This window comes from Scardinius erythrophthalmus (assembly GCF_964197995.2).
Source record: "Scardinius erythrophthalmus genome assembly, chromosome: 17".
In the NCBI taxonomy this organism is placed as follows: domain Eukaryota; kingdom Metazoa; phylum Chordata; class Actinopteri; order Cypriniformes; family Leuciscidae; genus Scardinius; species Scardinius erythrophthalmus.
Window position 1 is genome coordinate 28,573,654 of NC_138237.1, and position 26,094 is coordinate 28,599,747.

At 43.7% G+C, this 26,094-nt stretch overlaps 1 protein-coding gene across 1 annotated transcript; it reads right to left on the reverse strand.

Annotated features, from left to right (window-relative positions):
- Positions 1-11,763: 11,763 nt before the first annotated feature.
- fgfr4 (fibroblast growth factor receptor 4) lies at positions 11,764-22,670 on the reverse strand. Its single transcript, XM_081390348.1, has 20 exons — positions 22,041-22,670; positions 20,890-21,073; positions 19,050-19,231; positions 18,824-18,962; positions 18,334-18,594; positions 18,148-18,237; positions 17,898-18,064; positions 17,671-17,794; positions 16,753-16,943; positions 16,513-16,651; positions 16,225-16,418; positions 15,975-16,120; positions 15,766-15,887; positions 15,565-15,675; positions 15,290-15,480; positions 14,503-14,625; positions 14,146-14,216; positions 13,773-13,910; positions 13,585-13,690; positions 11,764-13,492 (listed from the first exon to the last, which is right to left on the reverse strand). The coding sequence occupies exons 2-20, from the start codon at positions 20,978-20,980 to the stop codon at positions 13,316-13,318; spliced, it is 2,763 nt and encodes a 920-aa protein (XP_081246474.1). The 5' UTR covers positions 20,981-21,073; positions 22,041-22,670; the 3' UTR covers positions 11,764-13,315.
- Between the last annotated feature and the right edge of the window lie 3,424 nt (positions 22,671-26,094).

The following is a 26,094-nucleotide window of genomic DNA, read 5'->3' on the forward strand; positions in this document are numbered from 1 at the left end:
TGGATTAGATTTTATTTTTACATTCTGTTTTCATTTTTTGTTTTTAAATATTTCAAAATTGCTTTAATTTATTTTTTATTATTTATTTAAAATGTATTCATTTATATTTTGGTTTTAGTTATTTTAGTACTTTTAACTTATTTCAGTTTGTTGCCAAAGCAACATTTCTAATTATTTTTAAGTTATTCATCTTATATTTATATTTTATTTATTTCAGATTTATTTCAATTGAAAAAAGTTTTTTATAAAATAGTTTTAGCTTAACGATAACAGCACTGGTATTTAGATAGCAGAATAAAACCAAAACCTTTTGGGGGGGGCCATGTGAACCCAGTTTGGAAACCTCTGGTTTAGACCTTTGGACCTGGTTTAGACCATTACCTTGACTAATCTGTAATATATTAGCCATAGAAGATAAATTATAGCACTTTTGTCTGATTTTTTGGTTGATTTGACAGACAGGTTATTAAAACCTTGATAAACAGCTTTGGAGATTGTCTTTCCCCATTCAAGATCTGTAACTGAATGGGGCCGCCAAGATGGCCGCCAAGTGGACTGACTTGCCTAAAAATGACTTTTATATTTCTCATGTAAACATACTAATGAGTTGAAATGCTATTTCCACTTCATTAAAGCGCAGATATTTCCCTCATTTTGGTCTTAACTTAAAGTTTTACAGTGTGCCATGCCTCAACATTCAATGTCTGGAAACTTGCTCTTTTACACTCTGATCCACTTCATTGGAGGCTGCCGTTTTCCACAGTCTTGGGCTGGATCCCAGTCTGTGCCCTCGGCATGCGCGTCGCTCCTTAGCTGAAGTGTTCGCGTGGAAGATCATATCGTGTTGGTTTAGCCATTTGATACTGACAAACATTTATTCACCCCTCCACCCTTTCTCGTCGCCCTCTGCTGTGCCGCTCCAGGTCATTAAAAACTTGTCACAGTTTGGGCCGGTTTAAATGATTGCCGTGGATAAGTTGCCGTCACACATCTTGTTGTGGGAATGCTGATAAAGTGGGTTGGTTTGGAGATTATGGCAGACTATGAAGGGAAGTGAGGCGGTGAAGGGGCCCAGATTCCCCATTCCGATTGCAGGGGCCCATCCCACTCCTCCCATGCTTGAAATCCAAGCCAAATCAATTACACTCCCCCGGCACCTCAGAAATTACAGAGCAATAAATAACCCCCCAGAAAAATATGAAGGAGTTTGCAGGCGGTGGTGAGGCCCATGGCTTCTTCATGGTTCCCTCTTCTCCCCCTCCTTCCCTCTTTGCCGCGCTCTTCCTCTTTCAGGGACTTTAGTTTAGGTCCCCTTGATTCCTCCTACATCTCTAGTTTCAGGGCTTTCTGTTGTCCATGACCTACAGTCCAGCTTTAGGATATGTGATCCGGTGTGTAGCAATCGCCCTGCTTCTCCTGTAGCCGACAGGGATTGTGAGACATTTATATTGTTTCCTGAATTGAACCTTGAGCTCTTGGTAGCCCTTAATGGAAGCCAATATCTCACATTTTAGAATTTCCCAGACATTTTTTTGTTTCATTTATGTCTTTGCAAAGCTATCTAAATATACCATATTTAAATTTTAAATTATAGTAATTAATACTACTAAATGTAATAATGTAGCATTGCATTTAATAATAAAATAAATATTCTGTATTTTTCTCTAATTAAATAAATCATTTTATTCATTTATTTATTTTTGAGATGTTACTTTCATGAAGACATGCAGAAAGTTTATTAAAGGGTTAATTCACCCCAAAATTTTAATTATCAAATAATTTACTCATCCTCAAGCCATCCTAGGTGTATATGACTTTCCTCTTTCAGCCAAACACAATCGGAGTTACATTAAAAAATATCCTGGCTCTTCCAAGATTTATAATGGGAGTGAATAGCATCCATGCATCATAAAAGTAATCCATGCGACTCTGGTTGGTTAATAAAGGCCTTCTGAAGCAAAGTGATGCGTTTTTGTTAGAAAAATATCCATATTTCTAACTTTATAAACTGTAATCACTGGCTTACGGTAACGGCCGTACATGAGTCGAGTTCTGACTCGTGAACTAGACTCGAGTACAGCCGTTAGGATGGCTTGAGGGGGAGTATTATTGGATAATTTAAATTTTTGGATGAATTAACCCTTTAATGAAGGCTGCGATTCAGCTACACCAACATATTCTCATGGCAATTCGCAACTACCTGTTTATATCATCTCCTTACACCCACTGACGGTTAGGTTTAGGGGTGGACCCTCATGCTTACATTTGTTTTGTTTTTTACTTTGTTTCCATAAGAATTACATTGTACGAATTAAATTGCCATCTTGTCCAATTGTTTTCTCATGATTGGATTGGCTACACCATAATAATCAGGTAAACCATGATGTATTTACTATATACAGTATAGTTACAATTGCTTCGATTTTTTTTTTTCAATTTGTTCTCACCACTCATTGTACGAAAGCATTTGCTCCTTCATTAAAAACAACATTTAGACGTGTTTTGGCTAATAAAAGCATGTTTTCTGACCTGACCTGACAGACTCCACTTATCACCACACAAAATAAACTCCTTTTAAATCCTTACATAACGCACTCGGTTACTAACGTAACCTCGGTTCTCTCTAGAGAGAGGAACGAGTACTGCGTAGAATACGCTAGGGGAAAATCCTTTTCCACGAGAATACTGAAGCCAACAAAATTATCCTTTAATTTTGCATTAATGTAAAACGCGTTGCGGCAGCATACAGACATAGGCGAGGCAGCTCGCGCGCCTATTGGCTGGTCTGCTGGCAACTGCTTAAGCCTATCGAGCGAGACCTAGAGTGACGTCAGACCCAATGAGGGCGCTTCGCGCCCTCTGCGTCACGTCCCGCCGAAACGGGCGTGGCTTAGGTCTATAAATACCGCTCGCAGGCATTAATTCTCTGGTTTTTCATAGTCGAAGCAACCAGAGCGCGTGCAGGCACGGCAGGATACGCAGTACTCGTTCCTCTCTCTAGAGAGAACCGAGGTTACGTTAGTAACCGAGTACGTTCTCTTACGAGAGATACTCTCGTACTGCGTAGAATACGCTAGGGGAACCTAATGTAAAACGCCGTGCTTGCTGGGATCTGATACCATAGACTCAAGGGCGACAGCCCGGAGTTCATACAGTACATAATCACCCAGGGGACCCACAGGGAGTCCTGGAAGAAAAAAGGGGGGTTAGCCACTATCTTCCTTATAGCAGCATAGAGCAAGGATTGCAGTACTCAATAGCTGCATAACTGGCAACGCCAGCTATGAGATTTTGGCCATACTAGACCGACAGTAGTCTGGCCTGTAGTGCGGGAACCTCTAGGTTGTAAAACCTTATAAATGTAGACGGAGAGGCCCAGCCTGCCGCCATACAAATATCTTGCAAGGCAATCCCACTTGACCATGCCCACGATGAAGCCATGCTTCTCGTGGAGTGCGCTTTGACACCCAGCGGGCACTGCATGCCCTTGGTTGTGTAAGCTAGCGCTATCGCGTCCACTACCCATCTGGATAGGGTCTGTTTCGAAGCGGCTTGTCCCTTAGAACGTCCGCTGAACGAAACAAATAGCTGCTCCGTCTGTCTGAAAACAGACGAGCGAGACACATAAGCTCTTAACGCCCTGACTGGGCAAAGGGAGCTTTCATCCATATTTCCTTCAGTGACCGGCAGGGCAGACAGGGAAATGACCTGTGCTCTGAACGGTGTATTGAGGGATTTAGGAACATAACCGTGCTTAGGTTTGAGTATAACTCTAGAGTCATTCGGCCCAAATTCCATGCACGTCGCGCTTACTGAGAGCGCTTGTAAGTCCCCTATGCGCTTCACTGAAGCGAGAGCCAGAAGAAACGCCGTCTTGAAAGACAGGTGTTTAAGATCAATCTCCTGCAAGGGCTCAAATGGATGACCTTTCATGGCTTCCAGTACCGTAGAAAGGTCCCATATAGGGACTGTGGGAGGTCTGGGAGGATTCAGTCTCTTAGCTCCACGAAGGAAGCGAATAACTAAATCATTCCTTCCAATAGACTGGCCGAGCGTGGTCGAAGAGAACACTGCTATGGCCGCTACATAGACTTTGAGCGTGGAAGGGGACCTGCCCTTATCCAACAGCTCCTGTAGGAAGGAAAGAACCTCCGTCACACCGCAATGCAGGGGTGACACACCACGAGCTGTGCACCAGCTAGAGAACACTGACCATTTTGAGGCATAGAGACGTCGCGTAGACGGAGCTCTGGCCTGTGTGATAGTGTTTAGCACTCCCTGTGGGAGGTCAGCGGGTACCCGTTGATGGCCCACACATGGAGGGACCACAGCTCTGGGTGAGGATGCCAAATCGAGCCGTTGGCTTGAGAGAGGAGATCCCTCCTCAGAGGCACTGGCCACGGGGCGGTGCTTGCTAACTGCATCACGATTGGGAACCAAGGTTGGCTCATCCAAAGTGGGGCTACAAGCAGCACTGAGCATCCTTCTTCCCTGACCCGTTCTATCACCTGAGTCAGGAGGGAGACGGGGGGAAAAGCGTAGAGAGGACGGCGAGGCCACTCGTGGGTCAGCGCGTCCTTGCTCTTCGAGAAAAATTCTGGACAGTGAGCGTTTTCCTGAGACGCGAACAGGTCTACTTCCGCTCTGCCGAATTTCTTCCACAGCAGCTGGACTGTCTGTGGGTGCAAAGACCATTCCCCTGTCGGAACTTGGTTCCTGGACAGTCTGTCTGGTCCTATGTTTAGGAGCCCTGGCACGTGCGCTGCTCTCAGCGAGAGCAGGTTGCTGCGGGCCCATATCAGGAGGCGCTTGGTTAGCCTGTACAGAGTCAGGGACCTGAGGCCGCCCTGGCGATTTATGTAGGACACCACTGAGACGTTGTCTGAACGTATTAGCACGTGGTGTCCCTGTATGAGGGGACAAAAGCGCGTGAGCGCTTTGCTCACTGCCAACATTTCGAGGCAGTTGATATGTAAGAGCTTCTCCCGCTTTGACCATAGGCCAAAAAACGGTCTGCCCTCGAGCAGCGCTCCCCATCCCGAGGTGGATGCGTCCGTGGACACCACCATCACTCTCGAGGAAGTCCCCAGGCTTACACCTGATTGGTACCAGTCTTTTGCCACCCAAGGTTTCAAAGCTGCAATGCATGCTCGATTGACCTTGACGCGAAGCCGACCGGAGGCCCACGCTGAGCGTGGTACTCTCTTTCTGAGCCAGAACTGCAGTGGGCGCATGCGCAGAAGGCCCAACTGGAGAACTGAAGATGCTGAGGCCATCAGGCCGAGCATCCTTTGAAAAGCTCTGAGAGGGACTATCGCGCCGCAGCGGAACGCGCCGGCTGCGCGACGAATGTCTAGTGTGCGCTGAGATGACAGGCGTGCTGTCATTAGCAGCGAGTTCAGCTCTATTCCCAGAAAAGATATAATCTGTCTGGGGAAAAGTGAGCTCTTCTCCCAATTCACTGTGAGACCGAGATTCTCGAGGTGATCGAGTAAAATGGTCCTGTGCTCTACGAGCTCTGAGCGAGATTGGGCTAGAATCAGCCAGTCGTCCAGATAGTTCAGCACTCGTATGCCCCGTAATCTGAGGGGTGCGAGCGCTGCATCCATGCACTTCGTAAATGTACGGGGTGCCAGGGACAAGCCGAAAGGCAGGACTGTGTACTGATATGCCTGGCCCTCGAAGGCGAATCTCAAAAATCGCCTGTGACGTGACGCTATCTGTATTTGAAAATACGCGTCTTTTAGATCTATTGACACAAACCAGTCCCCCTGGCGGACGTGCGCGAGGATTTTTCTGGTTGTGAGCATCCTGAACTGGCGCTTCATAAGCGCTCTGTTCAACTGCCGCAGATCTAGTATGGGTCTGAGACCCCCGTCTTTCTTGGGCACCAGGAAGTATCTGCTGTACAGCCCCCCTTCGCTTTGAGCTTGAGATAGGGGTTCTATAGCCCCTTTGCTCAACAGTTTCAAAATCTCGGTTCGAAGTAGATGGGCTACTTTCGATTCTACCGTGGTCTCGACGCGCGCCGTGAAGCGGCGGGGGCGTCGGCGAAACTGCAGCGAATAGCCTCCTTTTATGACGTTCAGCACCCATCTCGAAACCCCGGGAAGCTTTTCCCACGCAGGTGCGCGAGTAGCTAGGGGCCGGATGCGAAGCGCGCTCTGATCGGCTCGCGATGCAGCGGCTTTTGTGTGCTGTGACATAAGCGTCGCGCTCATGACGTCTGAGGCAGGGGGCGCGCTGATAACAGCGGGCAGAATGCCCGCGCTCGACTCCTCCGCAGTGTTTAGCTGAGAGGAGGAGGGCTGGGCTAGTTTCATGTCTGTGTGTGGGCGTGGGCGCGGAGCGGCGGGCACGTACACCACCTTTGCAGCATTGCTCGCGTGAGCAGAGCATATGCATACGGGTCCTGTATTCACAGGGACCGTGAGACATGTGGGAAGTAGCGTTAGTGGGCACTGGGTAGTGGGCACTTTTGCTACATTTGAAGCGCAATCGATCTGAGTCGATTTTATGTGCGCGCGCCCTGTGTGAAGGGCTGTGCTTGTGTGTAGGAATGGGCGCTGAGTAGCGGGCATTTTTTCTACACATGAAACACCGTCGGCCGTGGCCGGGACACCAGAAAATACACTCTTTAAGGGATTTATCTGGGTAGCCGTAAAAACGGCTTTTGTGTGCAGGCAAGCGGGTAATGGAACCGGCTTGTTGGCTGCTAAATACGCTGGACCAGTCACATTTCCTGGAACTGGACGAGCGGTAAGCTTTGGTGGAAGTCCGGCCGCAGCGGGACTTGGACACCGTCGCTTTCCTAGGCGTGCTAGGATGATTTCGGGGCCTCTGGCTTCAACACAACCTTCTGCCGCGGGCCACGCGGGGCGGGGCGGCGGCCGGATGAGCGAGAGCGCGGTCTCGAGCTCTGGGCTTGGCGGTGTTGAGAAGAGGAGGCGGCGGGCGGAGGCTTAGGCTGTGAGCTCTGAGCAGACGGTTTCGCACGGCCTGCTGCAGAACTGGAGCGCTTCGGGAGGAAGTGCTTCATGGCCTGGGGTCGCTTTCTGCACCTCAGCGAACCTATCGGCGAAATCTTTGACCGAGGTTCCGAAGAGGCCGGCAGGGGAAAGCGGCGCGTCGAGGAACGCGGTGCGCTCCGACTCAGACATGTCAGAGAGCGTAAGCCACAGATGTCTCTCAGACACGGTGAGCGAGGCCATGCTCCGTCCGATGGCCTGTGCTGCTGACTTGGTGGCGCGAAGAGCGAGGTCTGTAGCGCTCCTCAAGTCCGGCACACAGATTGCGTCAGGTCCTTTCTCGTCCATCTGGCGGAGGAGATCGGCCTGGTATATCTGAAGCGTGGCCATGGTGTGCAACGCTGACGCGGCCTGCCCGGCGGCGGAGAAAGCGCGGCGGAGCAGAGTCGACGTCGTGCGGCAGGCTTTTGAGGGCAGCGCCATCTTAGCACGCCGTCCAGCGGAGGGCGGGCATAAGTGCGCTGCGATAGCCTCTTCAACCGGCGGCAGGGAGTGGTAGCCTCTGTTCTTTGCGTCATCGACAGCGGAGAACGCCAAAGAGACAGAGGACCGAGTCCTGGTTGAAAAAGGGGAGTTCCAAGATTTAGCGACTTCTTCATGAAGCTCAGGAAGAAAGGGCGCTGGCTTGGATGCAGGTGAAACGCCCTCCCCAGGCAGGAAGAAGCCGTCCGGCCGGTTATGAGCAGGCTGCTCAGGCGTGGTCCACTCGAGGCCGAGGCTCGCCGTGGCCTGAGTGAGCACGCGCATGAGCTCCGCCTCAATGCTCGCTCTCTTTCCCGTAGAAGCACGGGCAGGAGGGGTGGGGTCCTCAGAGCCCGCCCAATCCTCACTGCCTGATGCTATGAGAGAGCAGGAATCCTCCTCTCGAAGCAGCGCATCGATCTCATCAGCGTCATCGACAGAAGCGGCGGCAGACCGCGGCCGCTGTCCGTCCGTGAGCGAAGCTGATGAAACCGGAGAAGCAGGCGGGCGCACCGGCGAGCTTTGACGGCTGAGAGAGGGCTCCGGGATCCGCTGAGCGCGGCGCTTTTTACGGCGCGGCACAACAGCAGGTGTGGGCGCAGTCTCGGTGAACAGTGCCAAGCGAGTCCTCAGAGTCGCTAAAGGCAACAGCTCGCAGTGATGGCAGCCGCCATCAGCGAGCGCGAGAGCTGCGTGTTCTTGACCCAGGCAGGAAGCGCAGATGACATGGCGGTCCCCGTCGCTGAGTGGGGCTCTGCACGAGCCACAAGCAGGCATCTTGAAAAAGACGCAGCTCTTTTAGATAGTGTGAGTCGCGCCGGCGAACACACACACACAGAGTAAGAAAAAGGATATGGGCGCTGGATAGCGCAGCAGGAAGGCGATGAAGGCGGCGCGGCCAGCAGCTTCTCGACTCGTCCCGCTGAGGTGCTCCTTCGACAGCGCGGCTTCTTCTCGGATCCAGCGATGTGAGTTGCTTCGCTGAAGGATGAAAAATCAGAGAATTAATGCCTGCCAGCGGTATTTATAGACCTAAGCCACGCCCGTTTCGGCGGGACGTGACGCAGAGGGCGCGAAGCGCCCTCATTGGGTCTGACGTCACTCTAGGTCTCGCTCGATAGGCTTAAGCAGTTGCCAGCAGACCAGCCAATAGGCGCGCGAGCTGCCTCGCCTATGTCTGTATGCTGCCGCAACGCGTTTTACATTAATGCAAAATTAAAGGATAATTTTGTTGGCTTCAGTATTCTCGTGGAAAAGGATTTTCCCCTAGCGTATTCTACGCAGTACGAGAGTATCTCTCGTAAGAGAACCAGTGTTTCCCAAAGACACATAAAAGACATTTTAGCATAAACTCTTTCCATCCAGTTGTACACATAGCATGCTAGCGACTGAAAATCCCCTGTGCGGACTCAGAAATGCTAAGCTTAGTTTTTTGTTTTTTTTTTGCAATTTTAGCTAAAATTAACTGAAAACAACAGCATTAATTGTTTCGTCTACTTGCAAACTAGTTAACTAAAGAAATGTCTAGGTTTACTCATTGTGAAGACCACTTTAAAGCAATTCTCTCAAATTTGAGCCTCTACTTAACATGTTAGCATTTCAGCCTACTGAAGAGCTCATGGAGAGATATAGGAGTCTGACGTCAATATTAACTGGAATGTCAAACTCCACTATAATCCAGCAGCAATATATCTTCAACATAAACTCTGACGTATGCCAGTTCTGACAGTCTATTTCAACAAAGTCCAAACCTGTATGGAAGCGTAAGAGCCAAAATAAAATGGCGCCATTTACTGGGGGATGTTTACCCTTCACACTTCCTGGCCTCACACACTCTAAGCATTATCCACAGAGGCTCTGTGTATAGACAAGTGTTCAAATACTTCCCTTGATCAGCAGATAGAGAGAAAGAGAAAACACACTCACTCACACACACACACACACACACACACACACACACACACACACACACACACACACACACATACACACACAGATAAGCCATTGTGCTCTCGTCCGGAGCACTGGGCTGAAGGCTAAGCGGTTGAACATTAACTTTGAACTGCTGGACGGTTAGCATGACTCAAATACAGCCAGTCCTTACATCATGTGTGTAACAGTGAGAAACTATACAAGATTAAATATTCTATAACAAGAGAAATTAGTTTTGTGAATAAGTCTGATGTTTGTGTGTGTTTTTCTTCACTAAGTGAGGGAATGTGTCCCTATTAAGAGAGATTTTGTAAGTGTGTGACCTTAATTGGAGCAGGATACAGGAAGGCAAACATCTGATGTAATATTCTAAAGTAATTGCTCCATAATTACTCTGGCTGGCCTTACTGCACTACACACTGGTTTCTAGATAAAAATGACATTGACATAGTGTACCCACTGTAAGATGTTTCCATTGCAGAACGTTCTGTTATTACTTTGCTCTTTAGCAATATCACTCCTCGAGAGGTTTTGATAATAAGATTGACAAATGATGCAATGTTGCATGCAACATATCAATTGTTTATCCTAAGAATGTACTTTTCAGAGCTAGACGTGTGCGAAAAGGAATGTGTATCAGTTAGAAATACTATGGGAATCGATGGTAAAGCAATGATATCAGATTGTAATAGTACTTTGATTTCCCTTGTAAAAAAGTACACTTTAACATAATTTAAAAAATTATTATGGAAATAATATACTTTAAAATAAAATTGTTAAGTGTGAATGTAATGTTTTTTGGACACATAATTATATTATAGTTTAAATTTATATTAAATGCAATTTATGTAGTTATAATAAATGCTGTTTTGAATTTAAGTGCATCTTTATATGTAATTTCATAATTACTTCAAAAACAAAATTGTTTTTGTTTTTTTATATGGTTAAAGTGTACTGCCAAATACTGAGGCATTTAGGGTGTTAAATCACTTAACACCCTACATTTTTTGTAAAATAAAGTACAAAAAATTATAATCAAGTACTTTACTTGTGCTTTAGTATGTTAGTCAACAAAATAGAAGTATTTCAAAGATTATTAAAAAATATATTATTACAAAAGTGCACTTTTTAAAGATGGTATATATTCATATACCATTATTTACCAGGTTATTTAGTGCACAGTGCTGCTAGCAATGCTAAGTTTATGGGTTAAAATGCTTGAACTGATTAACTGTATACCCTGAACTTGGATAAATGCATTAATGCATAAATGCGGATGTTCAGCTACATTTAGTAACTGCTTGTCTGGCTATGGCTGGATCACCTCTACATCTTGCTGCAAACCAACAGTCAGCAGAAGCAGCCCTTTTTTTGATCAGTAACACCAGAACAGTGATTATGGTCTTGGGATGAGTCGAGAAATATCTCGAAGGTTGGCGGGCTTGAAACACATGCTTGCTTAAATGATTTGAAACAAAGACAAACTATAGGCGGCTTCCAAAAAGCAGTAACTAACAGAAGAAAGACTTGAGGTTAAGTCAAATTCAATCACCAGAGACGAAATGGCCGCTACTGATGGATTCTGAAAGACAGTGAAAACTTACATCATTGATGTTTTGAATGAATTGCCTGTGAACAAAAAAAAAAACAAGGTCAATTCTAGTATGTTTTGGCAGGGACATTTCCGAGGACAGCTCCAGCCAACAAAATCGGGGACTGTCCCTGGACAACACGGACATCTGGTCACTCTAAGAACAAAAATATGAAGTAGGAAGCCAGAGCTTGATGCAGTCCAGGGCATTTGGTAGGCTGGATAGGGCCTTTGCCCTTTGGCTAAACATGCAGGACATACAAAGAGGAGAGACGCCTAGTCCATGGTGGACAAACTCTTATCTAACCAACACCAGCTGGCTGAGATTGTCTCCATGGAGAGACAGACACATGTGGACTGTAGTGATAGTTGTCCCGATAATTATCCCGTCTCATAATGGTTTGTTACACATGAGAGATAACTAAGTGATGCTGTAGACTTGCGTCTAGACAATTTAGATGGTGACACTGAGGTGTGATCAGATAGTCAATCTACTTGATTGAAGCAGACGGAATACTAACAAAGAATTGTGTGAAAAGAATGCATTGATCTGATGTTCATGGAACAAATATTGACCTCGTTAAATAAAAATCAGAAATTCAGATCCCACGCTAAACCATCACAAACACGGTGGCTATAAACCTAGTTCGAGATTCTTCAAACATTCTCTCAGAAATTCAAACATTCTCTGCTCACGCATTCACAGAAACAAGATACAAAAATGGCTCAGTATTTTAAATTATACTTTATTTAATATAAAACAAACAATAAACAAATAAATTAAATATTTCTAAAATAATTCTTTAGAGGGGAAATTTATAATATCATCGATTGTTACAATGGGGAATACACAAATGGAATGTCATGTGTTTTAGAATTCTTTGTACAATTTTTTTTTGTACACAAAGAATGTGCTCTTACAATTTTGGAGGTGTCATGGACTGCTTAAGAATTTATTTCCTATTTCGAGGTCAAACATCACTGTAGCTGCCTGAAAAGAAGATATCGAGCTTTGACGATAAATCGAAATTGAACAATTTTGCTCTCATTGGGGAAATCAACCACCAATTGTCCCAGAATATGCCCAAAGGGAACCGTAGGAGCGTCCCTGGCTGACAATGCAAAGTACTAGGTAAATTAACTTGAGAAAAGCCATTGGCTTCTTATCAGCTTGTGGGATGAGGCTTTGCATTCCCTGAAGGACATTGCTGAGTTTGTTTAGAAAGGCCAGCATTAGCATTTGTATATTAAAAGATAGTGCAGGATAAAGATGGGCAGCTGGAGCCATTAGCATAATAAGGGGCTTTCTCATTTGCACACAGGCCTTAGACAGCCCCCCAATCACCCTAGCCAGCAGTCACACACATTACAGCTGCATGAGACCATTGTCCACCTCGGCCTATGCCTGGATCCCGCAAACAAGCCGGGGTGGTTAAAAGGTTACAGCCAAACAATGGAGGATTCACCATTTGAAATCAATCAATATCAAGGCATTTCACATTCAATCGAGTCCTTTTCTTCCGTACAGTACTGACAATTGAAGCGTTGCTGGTCCCCGCGTTTTCTCAGTTTGAATGGGGTGAATGGTTGGGGAGATGACCACGACAAACCATGCTTACCAAACGGTGAGGCATGAAATGAACAGAACAACAGGAAGTTGAGTGCTCAGAGGTTTAGCCTTGACAGTGTACAATGGTACGAGCAGCGAACAATAGCTATTGTAAATGTGTCGATTGTTCAGGGATAGCTTCAGAATAGATTTACATAATTTCTTCACCTAAGTAACACCTTCACTTTATATCATTTAGAATAATTTATAAAATGTAATTGTTTTCTGTAATGATATGTACATAAAATATTTTAAGATATTCACAGGAAATCAAAAAATCAGGCACTTTGCTGCCACTACAACATGCAAGATCCTGAGATTTAAGACAGTTTTTTTAAATAAAAAATGTAGAATAATTTTATATAGAGAGAGATTTATATTTATCAACGCTATTCGCTTTTAATATCAAAATAAATGTTCTCTTTAAAAAAAAAAAAAATCTGGTTTGAAAACGCTCCTGTATGCTGCTCAATATAGCTTTCTACATCTAGCAGCACCCATTCAATAAAAACTCATGACCAGTCCTCTAGTAGAAATCTGATGATATGAGAGTGAAAATGATTCATCAGCAAGTTTCATAGTGCCAAGCATCAGTATAATGTTCTTAGGCATAACAACAAAGGTGAAAATCCTTGTACCACTTTTCATAGCAACATCTGATGTCCACAAGCTTGTGCCCTCAGCCAAAAGGGCCTATCGCATCGTCGTCTTGAGGTCCATCCGAGAGTGCACATCGTGGTAGCCAAGGAGGCATGGGACAGTTGACATAGCATCATGGGTAAACACTGAATCATTGTCTGAAGAGCAAGAGCTGGAGGTGTCCTCACAAGATGGGGAGTACTGTTCGAAAGGGGTGGATAGGTCCAGGTACTAAAAAATGTAAAAATATGAATGGTTTTAGAGGTTTGGCTACAAAAACAACATCTTGTGGGACTCAAACTTTTGTTGAAACGGGCGTTTACCTCATCTGAAATGGACACCAGCACCCTATCAAGCTCTTCCACAAGCTGTTTGAATGTTGGTCTTTGTGTTGGAACCGCATGCCAGCACTCTCTCATCTTCATGTAGCTATAAAAGCAATTTGAATATAAGTAAATCACACTGAAGACTGAAATTAAACATGTTTTTTGGTGAACAGATTGATGCTTACAGTTCATGGGTGCAGTTGGAAGGTTTGTCCATTCGATGACCTTCCTTCAGCAGCTTAAAAAGCTCCTCTACCGGTATCCCAGGGTACGGCGATCCCCCCAGTGTGAAAATCTCCCACATCAAAACTCCAAAGGACCAACTGCGGAAGCAAGAGTCCAAAAATGTCAGTGCACCATGTAGGATAATCAGCTTGAGCCGTTCTAATTCAATCCTCTTGTTGAGAGCATATTTTAGTCATTAAAAACGTCCACCATCTAATCAGGATTAAACTATACTGGTGCATTCTGGTTAATCTGAATGGACCGGCATTCCAGCAAGGGGGATCCCTGCTCAGCTGATTCTTTGGCATAGCTATAATGATTAGCCAGACTTACACATCGCTCTGGTGTGTGTAGACTCTGTCAAACAAGGCTTCTGGTGCCATCCATTTCACTGGCAGACGTCCCTGAAATTGGAAACAACAGGGCTGTGAGTGGGACAGTTAGCTGCCACACAGGCCGAGCCAAAGCACTCCACCTCCTTTTGATCCACAAAAATATGACTGCCCATTCTTTCGCTAATCCCCGCCCCCCTTTCCCCAATTATCTTCAATTAAGCTTTCTGCCAATCACTATGGACACATTACACATCTGTCTTTCAAGGCATTAAGGCATCAAACAGGGCCATGCAGTCCTGCTTACAAATGGGATGTCTTCAAAAGAGCAAGAAACTTGAATAGAATTGTTACTTACATTAGTGGTTTTTTTGTAGTAATCAATTTGATGCACTCCTCTTGCCAAACCAAAATCTGCGATTTTCATCACGTTGTCCTCTGTCACAAGAACATTCCTTGCTGCTAAATCTCTGTGAATGCACTGAATGGCAAAAAAAAATAAAGAGATTTCTATTTAGTTAAAATGGCACAAACAATGTTTCGCAGACTCTTTTCCGCTTCTGGTAAGTAGATAAACATGTTCACATTGAGGCTAGAGTTTTGTTCCCGCAAACCAGATGAAACAGAAATGAAAGCTGCTTTCTATATGAGGTCTGCTGTATAAATCAACATATAGCAAGCGACATTTGCAAAAGTTTAAACAAGCCGAACTTTAAATAGAGTTGGACTTTACAGAAAAACAACACAGAGCTAGTTTCTGATGTAAATGCATGTCATTAAGTTTATTTTGGTTTTCATTTGAAATAGAAGTGGTATTTGAGGATTGAAAAAGAGGACGAAAAAGGCCCCTGGTTTGTGGCCCTTAATGGAGGGGTTTCAGACGACTGCATTCTTAGCAGGCCACAAAAAGCTAGTAATACGATCCAGTGCACAGGCGGGTCCGAGCGCCTGCTTGCTAACAGATTTATGGCAGTGCTAAAAAGGACAAAGCCCACAGAGACAGGATGGACACAGCGGTAAACACGACACACCACCACTCCACTAAGGAATGCTTGGCATCACGTGTCAGACAAAGGGACGTGTTGATAAGATGCAGGGGGGGCTGGTTTCAAACCGAAGCTAATTGAGCCCTGCGAGCAACTTACTCTTTTGGAGGCCAGGTACTCCATGCCTCTTGCCACTTGGTAGGCGCAGGAAACTAGGTCTTTGAAGGTGAGCTGTTCCTCAGGAACCTTGGTCACATCGAAGGTGTAGTCCATGCCTGGAGGTCGACGAGCTCTGAGGTATTCCCGTAGGCTACCCTTAGACGCATATTCAACCAGCACGTAAAGTGGACCTGATCCAGAAATATAAATTGAAATGAAGTCAAATGTCCATATGAAGTTAGTACAACCATGAGATGTCACTGTGTTTAACTCACCATCCTGTGTGCAAACACCAAGAAGATTTATGATGTTCTTGTGCTTGTCCATCACCTTCATTAGCTCCATCTCAGAGATGAGGTCTGCCAGGTCTTTGTCAGTTGCATCATCTAAAAAAAAAAAAGACATAAAAATCCTTCTTAGTCTGAAATTCGGAAATGCTTAACACTTGAATACGATATCTATAAGTACAAACGTACCTTTTAGCATTTTAACAGCTACAGTTGCCGTTTGATCTTGATTTTCTCTGTTTATCCCATAAGCCTCAGCTCTCACCACTTGACCAAAACAGCCCTCTCCAAGTGGTTTCCCTAAAGTCAAACTAGCACGAGAGAATTCAAATAAATAGTCAGTTCACCATCATATAAAAGAAACATCTTTTACAGCTATGGTTGCTAGTGCTACTTACTTCTCTCTTGGAAACTCCCAGTCAGGGTCATAAGGCAGTTCAAACTCCATAACTCCAGCCAGCATTGGGGAACAACTGGAGGAAAGACGAGCCACCCTCATCAGTGACGCACTTGATTTTCCAGAAGAATTGGACTCCACAGAATACTGAAATAGGGTCCAAAACATACAGGATTAGAAACCAGAATGCTCTGCTGAATACCATGTTCTTGAGGAATTATCATGAGGATTGTTCAGAAGTGTCATCTTACCTGTCTGCGTAGAGGAAATTTGGAGAGTTTCTGCACTGGGAGCGTATCAAAAGGCTCCCGACTGGGATGAACCTGCATGCGGCATAGGACCACGATAACTATGGCCATCACCAGTGCCAGGAATCCAGATGCATAGATGATGATGTCAGTGTACTTGGACTCCGTAAGGTCTATCTCCTTGGCCACGTCCTCCTCTGTGGAATTGAAAAGTTTTCTTTACTTGTACCTCTGAGTCACGAACAATATTTATGATTTGTGTCGTCAATGTGTCTGTACAAACAAATCTACCTAATAAGACTGTAAGCCAAGCAGACTGATGAGAGAATCCAATAGAGTTTCCTGCCAAGCAGGTGTATTCCCCAGCATCCTCCATTGTAATATTGGTAAGATATAAGACTTCCACTTCAGACATGTTCAAGCTTCCTGTCTGAGAAGGTGGAAGAAACGATCAAAATGCTCATTAATTCCATACCGATCTGGTAATGTGATGTACCTCCAGAAAAGTGTAATGAATGACTCGCTAAATACCTTCACAATCTTCACATAAGGAATCCCATCAGGCCCATAACGGCTGCCATTCATCTCTATGTGCTTTAGCCACTGGATGTGAGGCTGGGCATCACTGTAGACTTTACACAGGAACTGGGCATCTCCACCCACTACAGCTGTAATGTTTTTGGGTAGACCAGCTTGAAGGATGGGTCTGTGTGGAGAGCGTTCTGAAAAAAGAAATCTGAAAGTTCAGTACTTTGATACTATATTCAAAATATATTTACAGTTCTATCAAAATTCTCAACATCCCCCCAAAAATAATGTTATCAATGAATGTTAACATTCAAAAGCATTTGAAGGAAGATCTAAGTCTAAGGCACAGGGATAGACAAGCGGCACTTCCAATGCTGATCAACGCTCACTAATTAGTTCCATTAAGGGATTTTTAGAACCAGGCCCATATATTGGGTTGCTTTGAAGTCGATGGGCTCTTTATTTCCTGTTCTTTCCCCCCTGTCTGCTAGGACACAGCAGTTGACCCCACGCCGGACTCTTAACAAACAGGTCTGTCACAGGTCAGGTAGAAAATTGGTCTGGACGCCTCAACCCACAGCGCTTCCAGGCACGTACCACAGACCGATGCCAACCCCCCAACCTGCATTCCCCTGCTGTGATGATATTTATTGCCCTTTTCCTGTGTAGTTCTTAAATATCTGTATAGACGTGTAAAGCCTCGGGTGAACCCCGGTGCCTGTGGTGCAGCAGTGTGCCCTGTGGCTCTCTCTGAGGTGCATTTGGTGCCTGTCTCGCTATGTGACGCCACTGAGCTGCTGGTACAGGATCTCACTGATTTGATGCTTATTGCTTCTGACACTTGCTAAGCATGGCAGACTTGCGATGGCTCCTCGTGGAGCCAGGCGGCTGTCTAGAGCAGGCAAGCAGAAGCCCTCTTACCCAACACGTCCAAGAGGTAGGTGTGAGCAATGGACCCATATTTGTTCTCCACCACACAACTGTAGTTCCCACGGTCTGAGGGAACCACACTCTCCATGACCAGGCTCCAGTGTTGATGTCGTAGCTATGAACACAAAATGGTAATGTGTAAGCATGAGGCGGTGCTGATATTTATTGTGAGATTTTGAAAAGTTTGTCTCCAACAAACCAAAATATCAATCTCTCACCTTGATGCCTCCGATCCGGTGCTCTCCTCTGAATTCTCTGCCATTCTTTAGCCAGCGAATGGTGGGAAGAGGGTTCCCTGTGGCAGGGCAGCGGAATTTGACAGTGTTTCCAGCTGGGACTGCGTAGAGCTTCTTCTCCATCCTTTGAGTAAGAGTCCAGTATGGTGCTAAAATGTAAGAAACAATGGTACATTTCAAGCTATCACTCTGAAACTGAAACGCAAGTAAACGCAACTGAATGTGTAGTTACCTCTGGAGATGTAGACCTGGTCATTTTCAATCTCAGGACCAGCGTCATCAATACCATTGTCCTCATCATCATCTCCTGATCCTACAGCATCTGCAAAGGAGCATTAAGGGTTCAAGTTATTAGATGAGCATTCAAAAGAAAGGGTTATTAATGAGACTATTAATCTTCTTAACGGTCAGAACCAACCTGCCACTGTGATAGTGAAGTTGCGTAGAGCCTCTTTGGTGCCGCGCAGCATACACACATACACTCCTGAATCTTCATATGTGGCATCCGCAATCTCCATGACTGCTGCCCTTATCTGGATACGAGCATTGTGTTGCACCCGCATACCACCCTTGAACCACTGGACAGCTCCAGGACGGTTTGTGTCACAACGGAGTTTTAGTACATCTCCAAGCTCTAGAAGTAGATGCTCTGATGTTTCCTCAGTTGGCTCCTCTGAAACTTTTTGGACAAAACACGAAAAACAAAGTTGCTAATGGCATTACTATCACACTTAACTGAAGCTTGCACCTTAGCTGTGACCTTTTAACTACATTATGTGGTTTGTCCTACTAAATACTCGTAATATGTTTTCACGGCAATAAAACGCCAATGGCTGACCTGTCAGAGAATGATGGTAGATCAGCCCTGAAGATGAGAAGGTTAGATGTTATCAGATGCTATGGCTTACCTGATAAGACTTCCAGCCAGGCAGAGCGCGTTGTTTGACCAACTGAGTTTTCTGCCTTGCATACGTACTCTCCAGCATCTTTCACGGAGACATTCACTAAAGGAAGAATGTTGACTTTGGAGAGGTTCTCAAGAAGAGGCTGCGGGGGAAACAAATGTAACATTACTCCCTCTTTCTTTAAGACAGAAAATATGCACAATAGAGGATCTTTAAATCACTTTCTCACCGTAAGCGCTGTAAAAAATGGTGATCCATCAGGCCCTTGGCGATTGCTGTCCTTCTTGAACCACTGGAGACGTGTTGAGGCTGGCTGGTGGAGTTTACACACCAGTTTCACATGTCCTCCAACTAACACAGTAGCATTCTCAGGAAAACCAGGAATAAGAATTGGTCGAGAAACTCGGATATCTGGCGGAATGTAGAAAAGGAGGTTTTGAACAACTACTCCTATAAATAGTCTGTAGAATAAACCACATTTAATAAACACTTCTAATTAACATAACTTCTCACTAATTGCTAACCAGAGCGTTTCTCACAGAGATCACCACTGTTTTGGAGCAAATCAGGCAAACAAAGCCACAAACAAAAGAGAGAACAGAAACACAATTCTTAGCTGAGAATGACCTAACTTTGACTTCACAGCAGTGTTTCTTGTGGCCCGGAGGTGAATGTGATTTTGAGCATTTGAGTGAAGAACGCCCCCTAACCAAGCAATGTCACCTCCAGCACTGAAGCATAACATTCTTCCACCAACACACTAATGAACTTCACTGAATAAAACTAGGGCCTGGCCCGTATCTGACCCTGAAGAGGGTGTGAATGGTCAGCAGGAAAATAAAGGACAAGCTAAACAAAACACACAAACACATGCGGCCACCAAAAATAGCCTGAATGGCTCAACTGGCAAACTTTACATGAAAAAATATGCCTCTTAAGGACACATTTTGAAGGGGCATGCAGTCTACATTTTTAGCTTTAGCATTTATCATAAGGTTTATCGTAAGAGGGTAATTTGCAATCATGAAGTATCACAGTACTAACGGACTAATGGAAAACTCCATTAACCAAACTCCAATAAATCCACAAAAGACTTGCGATATTTCTAAATTTAAAATGTGCATAAAAGTTATATCAAATAATTATATAACTTACTAGTTGTAGAGGAATCAAATTATCACTACGAAATGCGTGTATTTTTAGTTCCTCTTCAACAAGTTCATTTCTGCCTCTTCTTGTTCGTTTAGCTCTGCATGTCTCACTTGCTTGGGTGGCTCGGCCCATTAAAGTCTTACAGTTGTCAAATGACTTTAATTTCTCCTGGCAGGAACTTAGTGGGGCATTGTTGGGCTGCACCACAGGGATTTTCAACCTTTATCACCTTCCTAGCACTGTATGTAGCTCACAAGTGTTCAGAGAAAGATGCTTTTAACGAAGACTTTGCCCCAGCATTTACAAGGGTCTACATCTTATCCCTTCATTCTCTAGACCTCAGAATGGTGCACTCAGGGTGAGCATATCAACAGCCTAACATAAAATGCCACATAAAGCTTTTAGGTAATCCTGTGATTTACAAAAAAATACTCTGATTTGTATACATAAGGCTTTTTCACACAAAAAAATCTCTTGGAGATAATCGGATACCTCCCTGACAGGTACAAAATGGAGACAACCCGGTGTCTGTACAATTAAATAGGAGACCCATCTTGCCCCAAACCAAGCCCCCCCCCTCAACATCCCACAAGCCCCTGTTACTGGCACCGGGCCAGACAGATTTACACTTCCGAGCCTCAGGGCTCTGGAAGGATCAGGTAGCACTGTTTATGGCTCAAGAAAATACTGGGATTCTCTTACTCTCTAAACGATTACATCCTCTCCAACTTCCCCTGGACTTAAATTCTTCACAATCAGCTCGGCTCGTTTTTTTCATATATTGAATATTCATCAGATATTCAAACCGTTTTAAGTAAAATTCTAAATATTAAGTAACATTGACAATTTTTGTATTTTATACTTGGAAAAGTTGGATTTGGGTGATTTCAAATGAAATTGTTAATTGTAATCCATACCTTTTGCCCGGACTTCCCTAGATGTTATGCTTCTTGAAAACGCCAGTTCCGTGAAGCAGATGGTAATGAAAACCTTAAAGATGCTCAACATCTTGCTGAGGTAATGTTTGTGTGTGTGTGGAAGACAGCTGGTCAGCTTCAAATGCTGACTCCAGGCATTGGCAACCTCACTGTAGTCACAAACCTGAGAGAAAACAGAACTGATTTACAATTCACAGAAGCTATTGTGAAAGATTAACCTTCAAAATGACATAAATGCATAATGCATTGCACATCCCAACCCTGCCCACTAAACCACATTTGAAAATGAATGTCCTATTGTACACCTACATCGTTGTTAGACATTGTCTATATCCTCTTGTACATGAATAACCGTCAGGTACGAATGTGCAGCAGTTAAGGACAGTTGTATATGAATAGAACCTGTACATCGTGCTTTTGATGGGTCGTTTCAATATAAACACGTGAATTGGACCCGGAACATCTACGATTGCAACAACTAATTGTCCAAACTCTGAACTTTTAAAAAGGTATTTTTAAACAAAAATCATGTAGCCTACATTGAAGATTTTTCCACGTAGCTTACTCCGAATGTGCTTCTAAAATACTTATTTTGCTCAGCATGAGAGATAAATAAGAGCAAACGTCACGAGGGTACGAGGAGACACATGTGTTCTCAAAACATACGAGAATTTCACACCAGAGTGAGAGTTTGGTTAAGGTAAATAAATCCGTTTACAAGTGTGAAACCACTTGGTAGAGTTAATGAAATTCATTCTGAGCGCAAGTAAACCTGGTTCTGGTCCGGTTTGGACCAGAGACAGAAAATTGGAATTGAAGCAAATCAATAAAAGTTTTCATTTACGATTCAAAGCGAGCATTGCGTTTTTATACGAAATTCCCCAACTTCGCGGAAATAACGCTTAAGAGAAGTTTAAACTAAACAGTACTATTTAATTTACAATCTAATTAGGCTACAATAAGTCCATAAAAAATAGACTACATTTTCAGTTAAATTTATCTGAAGCAACTAATTAGTTAATAAATAGGCTACCAATTGATATATAAACAGGCTAATATTCATGCAACGAATCTGATCCTAAATTTAACCATATGCACACACACAAAAAACAACAACAAAAAAGTTTTACCTATTTTCGTGCGCCCTTTGCCCGGTCCCTATGGGTTCGATAAGGCAGTACTTAGTGCCCTTGGATCGCGGTGGCCCTCGAGAAACTCATGTGTCCCTTTTTCCCTTACAGATTCACAATACTTTATCCTTGGAAATCCAATAAGCAACTTTTGGGAAAGTCTGGGTTACGCTGGTAAATCCATTTAAAAAATAAAACCAATAGACAGATAGTGCAAGGGTAAGACTACTAATCTTCGGTTTCAAAGTCCAGTGCTGCTTTCCTTTGATGAGCTTCTCCGTGTCTCGCGCTGTGCTCGTGAGCGCTCCCGACTCCAAAACCGCTATAAATCCAGAGAAATCAACGACGCGGAGGATTTAGATAGTGTCTATTTTTTCTTCTCCAAAAAAAAAAAAAAAAAAAAAAAATCCAGCCTTAGATTGTGTGAACGAAAGCATCCGATACCAAACACATTGTAGCGTCCCTCTGTCTTATTTCACATGAATAATGTGATTTGCGCGCACTGACAGCGGAGTGGGGTTTTGCGCGCTCTCTCTCTCTCTCGATTGGGTTTTCTTTAGAATGATTTGCTCCACACAGCTTAGGTGAGTTTAAAACTGAACAGCCCGAAGAGTCTCTATCTGGCAACTCTCTGCTTACACTCTGAGGCAGAGCAAGCGTCTGACTGGCAGTGGGAGACAACAGCACTCTGAGGGGAAGGTTCATAACAATGGACTAAAACCAGAGGGAGAGAGAGAGAGAGAGAGGGGGGGAGAAGGGGGTGTTAAATCCCCCACCCACAAAAACAAATCCCCAGAGGCAGACCCCAGCAATATAGACTATTTATATTAGAGATAGATAGATAGATAGATAGATAGATAGATAGATAGATAGATAGATAGATTGTGTAGATATTAAAAGAAAAAAATAATCATAGAATAGATTGATTAAGGTCTCTCTTTTTTTGGAAGAATTTTAAATAACTTCAGGACAAAAACAGATCTAATATGTAAAAAGTAAACAATCCCACACTTATATGGTAAATAGACTGACTAAATAACTCTAAATTACACCTAGATTTATTGCATTGTAAATAAGCAGGAAAAACAAATTAGGCAGTTCCTTTGAAAAGTTCACGAGCTCTGTATTCAACAACTGTAAATGACACCTTTCCTTAATTACATTATTGTGTTATCTTTCCCACTAATCCTTTCAGACGTGACGTCACAATGCGCGCGTAATTGATTTATTAGTTTGTGATGCCAAGAATGTCTTTTAGAAACATCGCGCTTTTTCTTCTTTCTTCTTCTTTTAATTCCTGGATCAACGTATTTGCGACTGATTATAGGCTACGTTTGTTCAAAATAACACATTATTATGGAAAGTAGGCTAATCACTGTTTCCTGTTCTCGTTGCAAAGCATCTTATAGCGCATCTTAAATTGGACATGCGGTTAATGTGAAAACTGTAATAGAATTGATCATGGTCAAGTTTCCTTGACCGTGCAGGTGTTATAATGAACTGAAGCCCGAGGCGGAGAGAGTGAGGCTTAAAGTGCTTACGAGAAGGATCTGAGGGGAACACTTGGTTTGAAATGATCCCGTTTCTCCCATTCATCAGCGGACTGTGGCATAACGAGCCCCGCGGTCAAGTCCGGAGGAGAAGAGTCTAACACACACACACACACACACACACACACACACACACACACACACACACACACACACACACACACACACACACACACACACACACACACACACACACACACACACACACACACAGTGCACATTCATTTCACGCGCATAACTAATAAAGATGATCAAACGCATTATGTTGATCAAAGGCTAAACATTACTCATGAATAAATAAATAAATAAATAAATAAATAAATAAATAAATAAATAAATAAATAAATAAATAAATAAATAAATAAATAAATAAATAAATAAATACTTTTCATACATTTAAAATCACTTTAAAACCGGTCGAACTAACATAACATTTTCACAAAGAACACAGACCAAATGTATTAAACAGACAGAAAGACAGACAGACAGACAGACAGACAGACAGACAGACAGACAGACAGACAGATAGATAGATAGACAGATAGATAGATAGATAGATAGATAGATAGATAGATAGATAGATAGATAGATAGATAGATAGATAGATAGATAGGCAGACAGACAGACAGACAGACAGACAGACAGACAGACAGACAGACAGACAGACAGACAGATAGATAGACAGACAGACAGACAGACAGACAGACAGACAGACAGACAGCTAGATAGATAGCTAGATAGATAGATAGATAGATAGATAGATAGATAGATAGACAGACAGACAGACAGACAGACAGCTAGATAGATAAATAGATAGATAGATAGATAGATAGATAGATAGATAGATAGATAGATAGATAGATAGATAGATAGATAGATAGATAGATAGATAGATAGATAGATAGATAGATAGATAGATAGATAGATTAGACGGACGGACGGACGGACGGACGGACGGACGGACGGACGGACGGACGGACGGACGGACGGACGGACGGACGGACGGACGGACGGACGGACGGACGGACAGACAGACAGACAGACAGACAGACAGACAGATAGATATTTGAAAAAGCTTGTCTTTTCTCCTATTCCTTCTATATATCACTGTCCATCCCGCTCTTCCCCTCTGTCTGTTTATCTCTTACTTTTTCTAATTTGATCCTCTGGCCTCTCTAAAGAAAACGCTGACATTCCCTCGAACAATGCCAGATTTCCCCCCACCATCGTCCTCAGCTTGTGTCTCCAAGGCCAGGAATTAAAGCACTCTGGAGTAACAATCGGCCCCTCTCCCAAATCCCACTGCCCGGTCTTTGTTATATCCTGCTGAATGTGAATGCCCCATTAAAGCCTATTATCTGGAGCTTCTCCGTTGCCCTGCAGATCCACTTCTAACCGTCCCCTCAAAAGAACTCACTGCTCAGAGCTGTGGCTGACCAGGGTAATCAGGTACACACGATATTTCATGATTACATCTAGTGTTTAGTACTCGAAAAATATGAAAAGCAACCGCTTTTGCCTACTTGTTGCTCACAAACAGATTCTACATATTTTTCTAGATCGGAAAGTCCAAATGTACAAAAAACAGGAACAAATTAAGCTGTAAAAGATGGTCATTTCTTGACAAGCTCACAAACAAGAGGGCAGCATGCCAGGAAGAACACCAATGACCTCAGCCATTAATAATTTCACATTACTCTCAACTATGCAAGGAATCCTCGGCTTGAAAACACAACATCTTAACCGGTCACTATTGAGTTTCCCTCCAATGAAAACACCCTCAATTCCTGTCAGATATATGTATGTTGATAGCGAGTGTTGATGTTTATACTACATTATTCTAACTGTCCAAAGTTCACTCATGTTACTGGTGTTGGGCAACACATACACAATTACAAGCAAGTGTTTGTGCAAGAGGCTGCCTGAATGTTACTGTATTACAGTTCAAACTGGAGAGACGACCTCAGAATGACATCACCAGAGTGTACACTTTTAAAGCATTTTCAGAATTATGAAAAGTGTTTTGGTATTTTGTTTACTCACGGTTAGGTTTAAGCGTTAAAGGGATGGTTAACCGGAAAATGATAATTCTGTCATTAATTACTCCCCCTCAAGTTTTTCCAAACCCGTAAGACTTTCGTTCATCTTCGAAATACAAATGGCAATCTTTTTGATGATATCTAAGCGATTTCTGTCCCTCCGATGACAGATACACAACTGACACTTTGACACTTCAAAAAAATAAGCATCACGTTCGAGCTTCTGCAAGAACCAATGAGGTTCATTCTCGTGTTACGCAGCATTGTTTGAGCTTCAGCGAGAACCAATGAGGTTTGTCCTCATGCCTCAAGCAGGTTCGGTTGATCTTCTGTTTATGTTCGCTGAATCAGGTTTATATGTGAATAAAAGCCTAAATTCAATCTGTTCATCATATAAAGTGATCGTGTCTCTTCAGAAAATTCGGACTAAACAACTTGATTCATATGGATTAGTTTTACAATCTC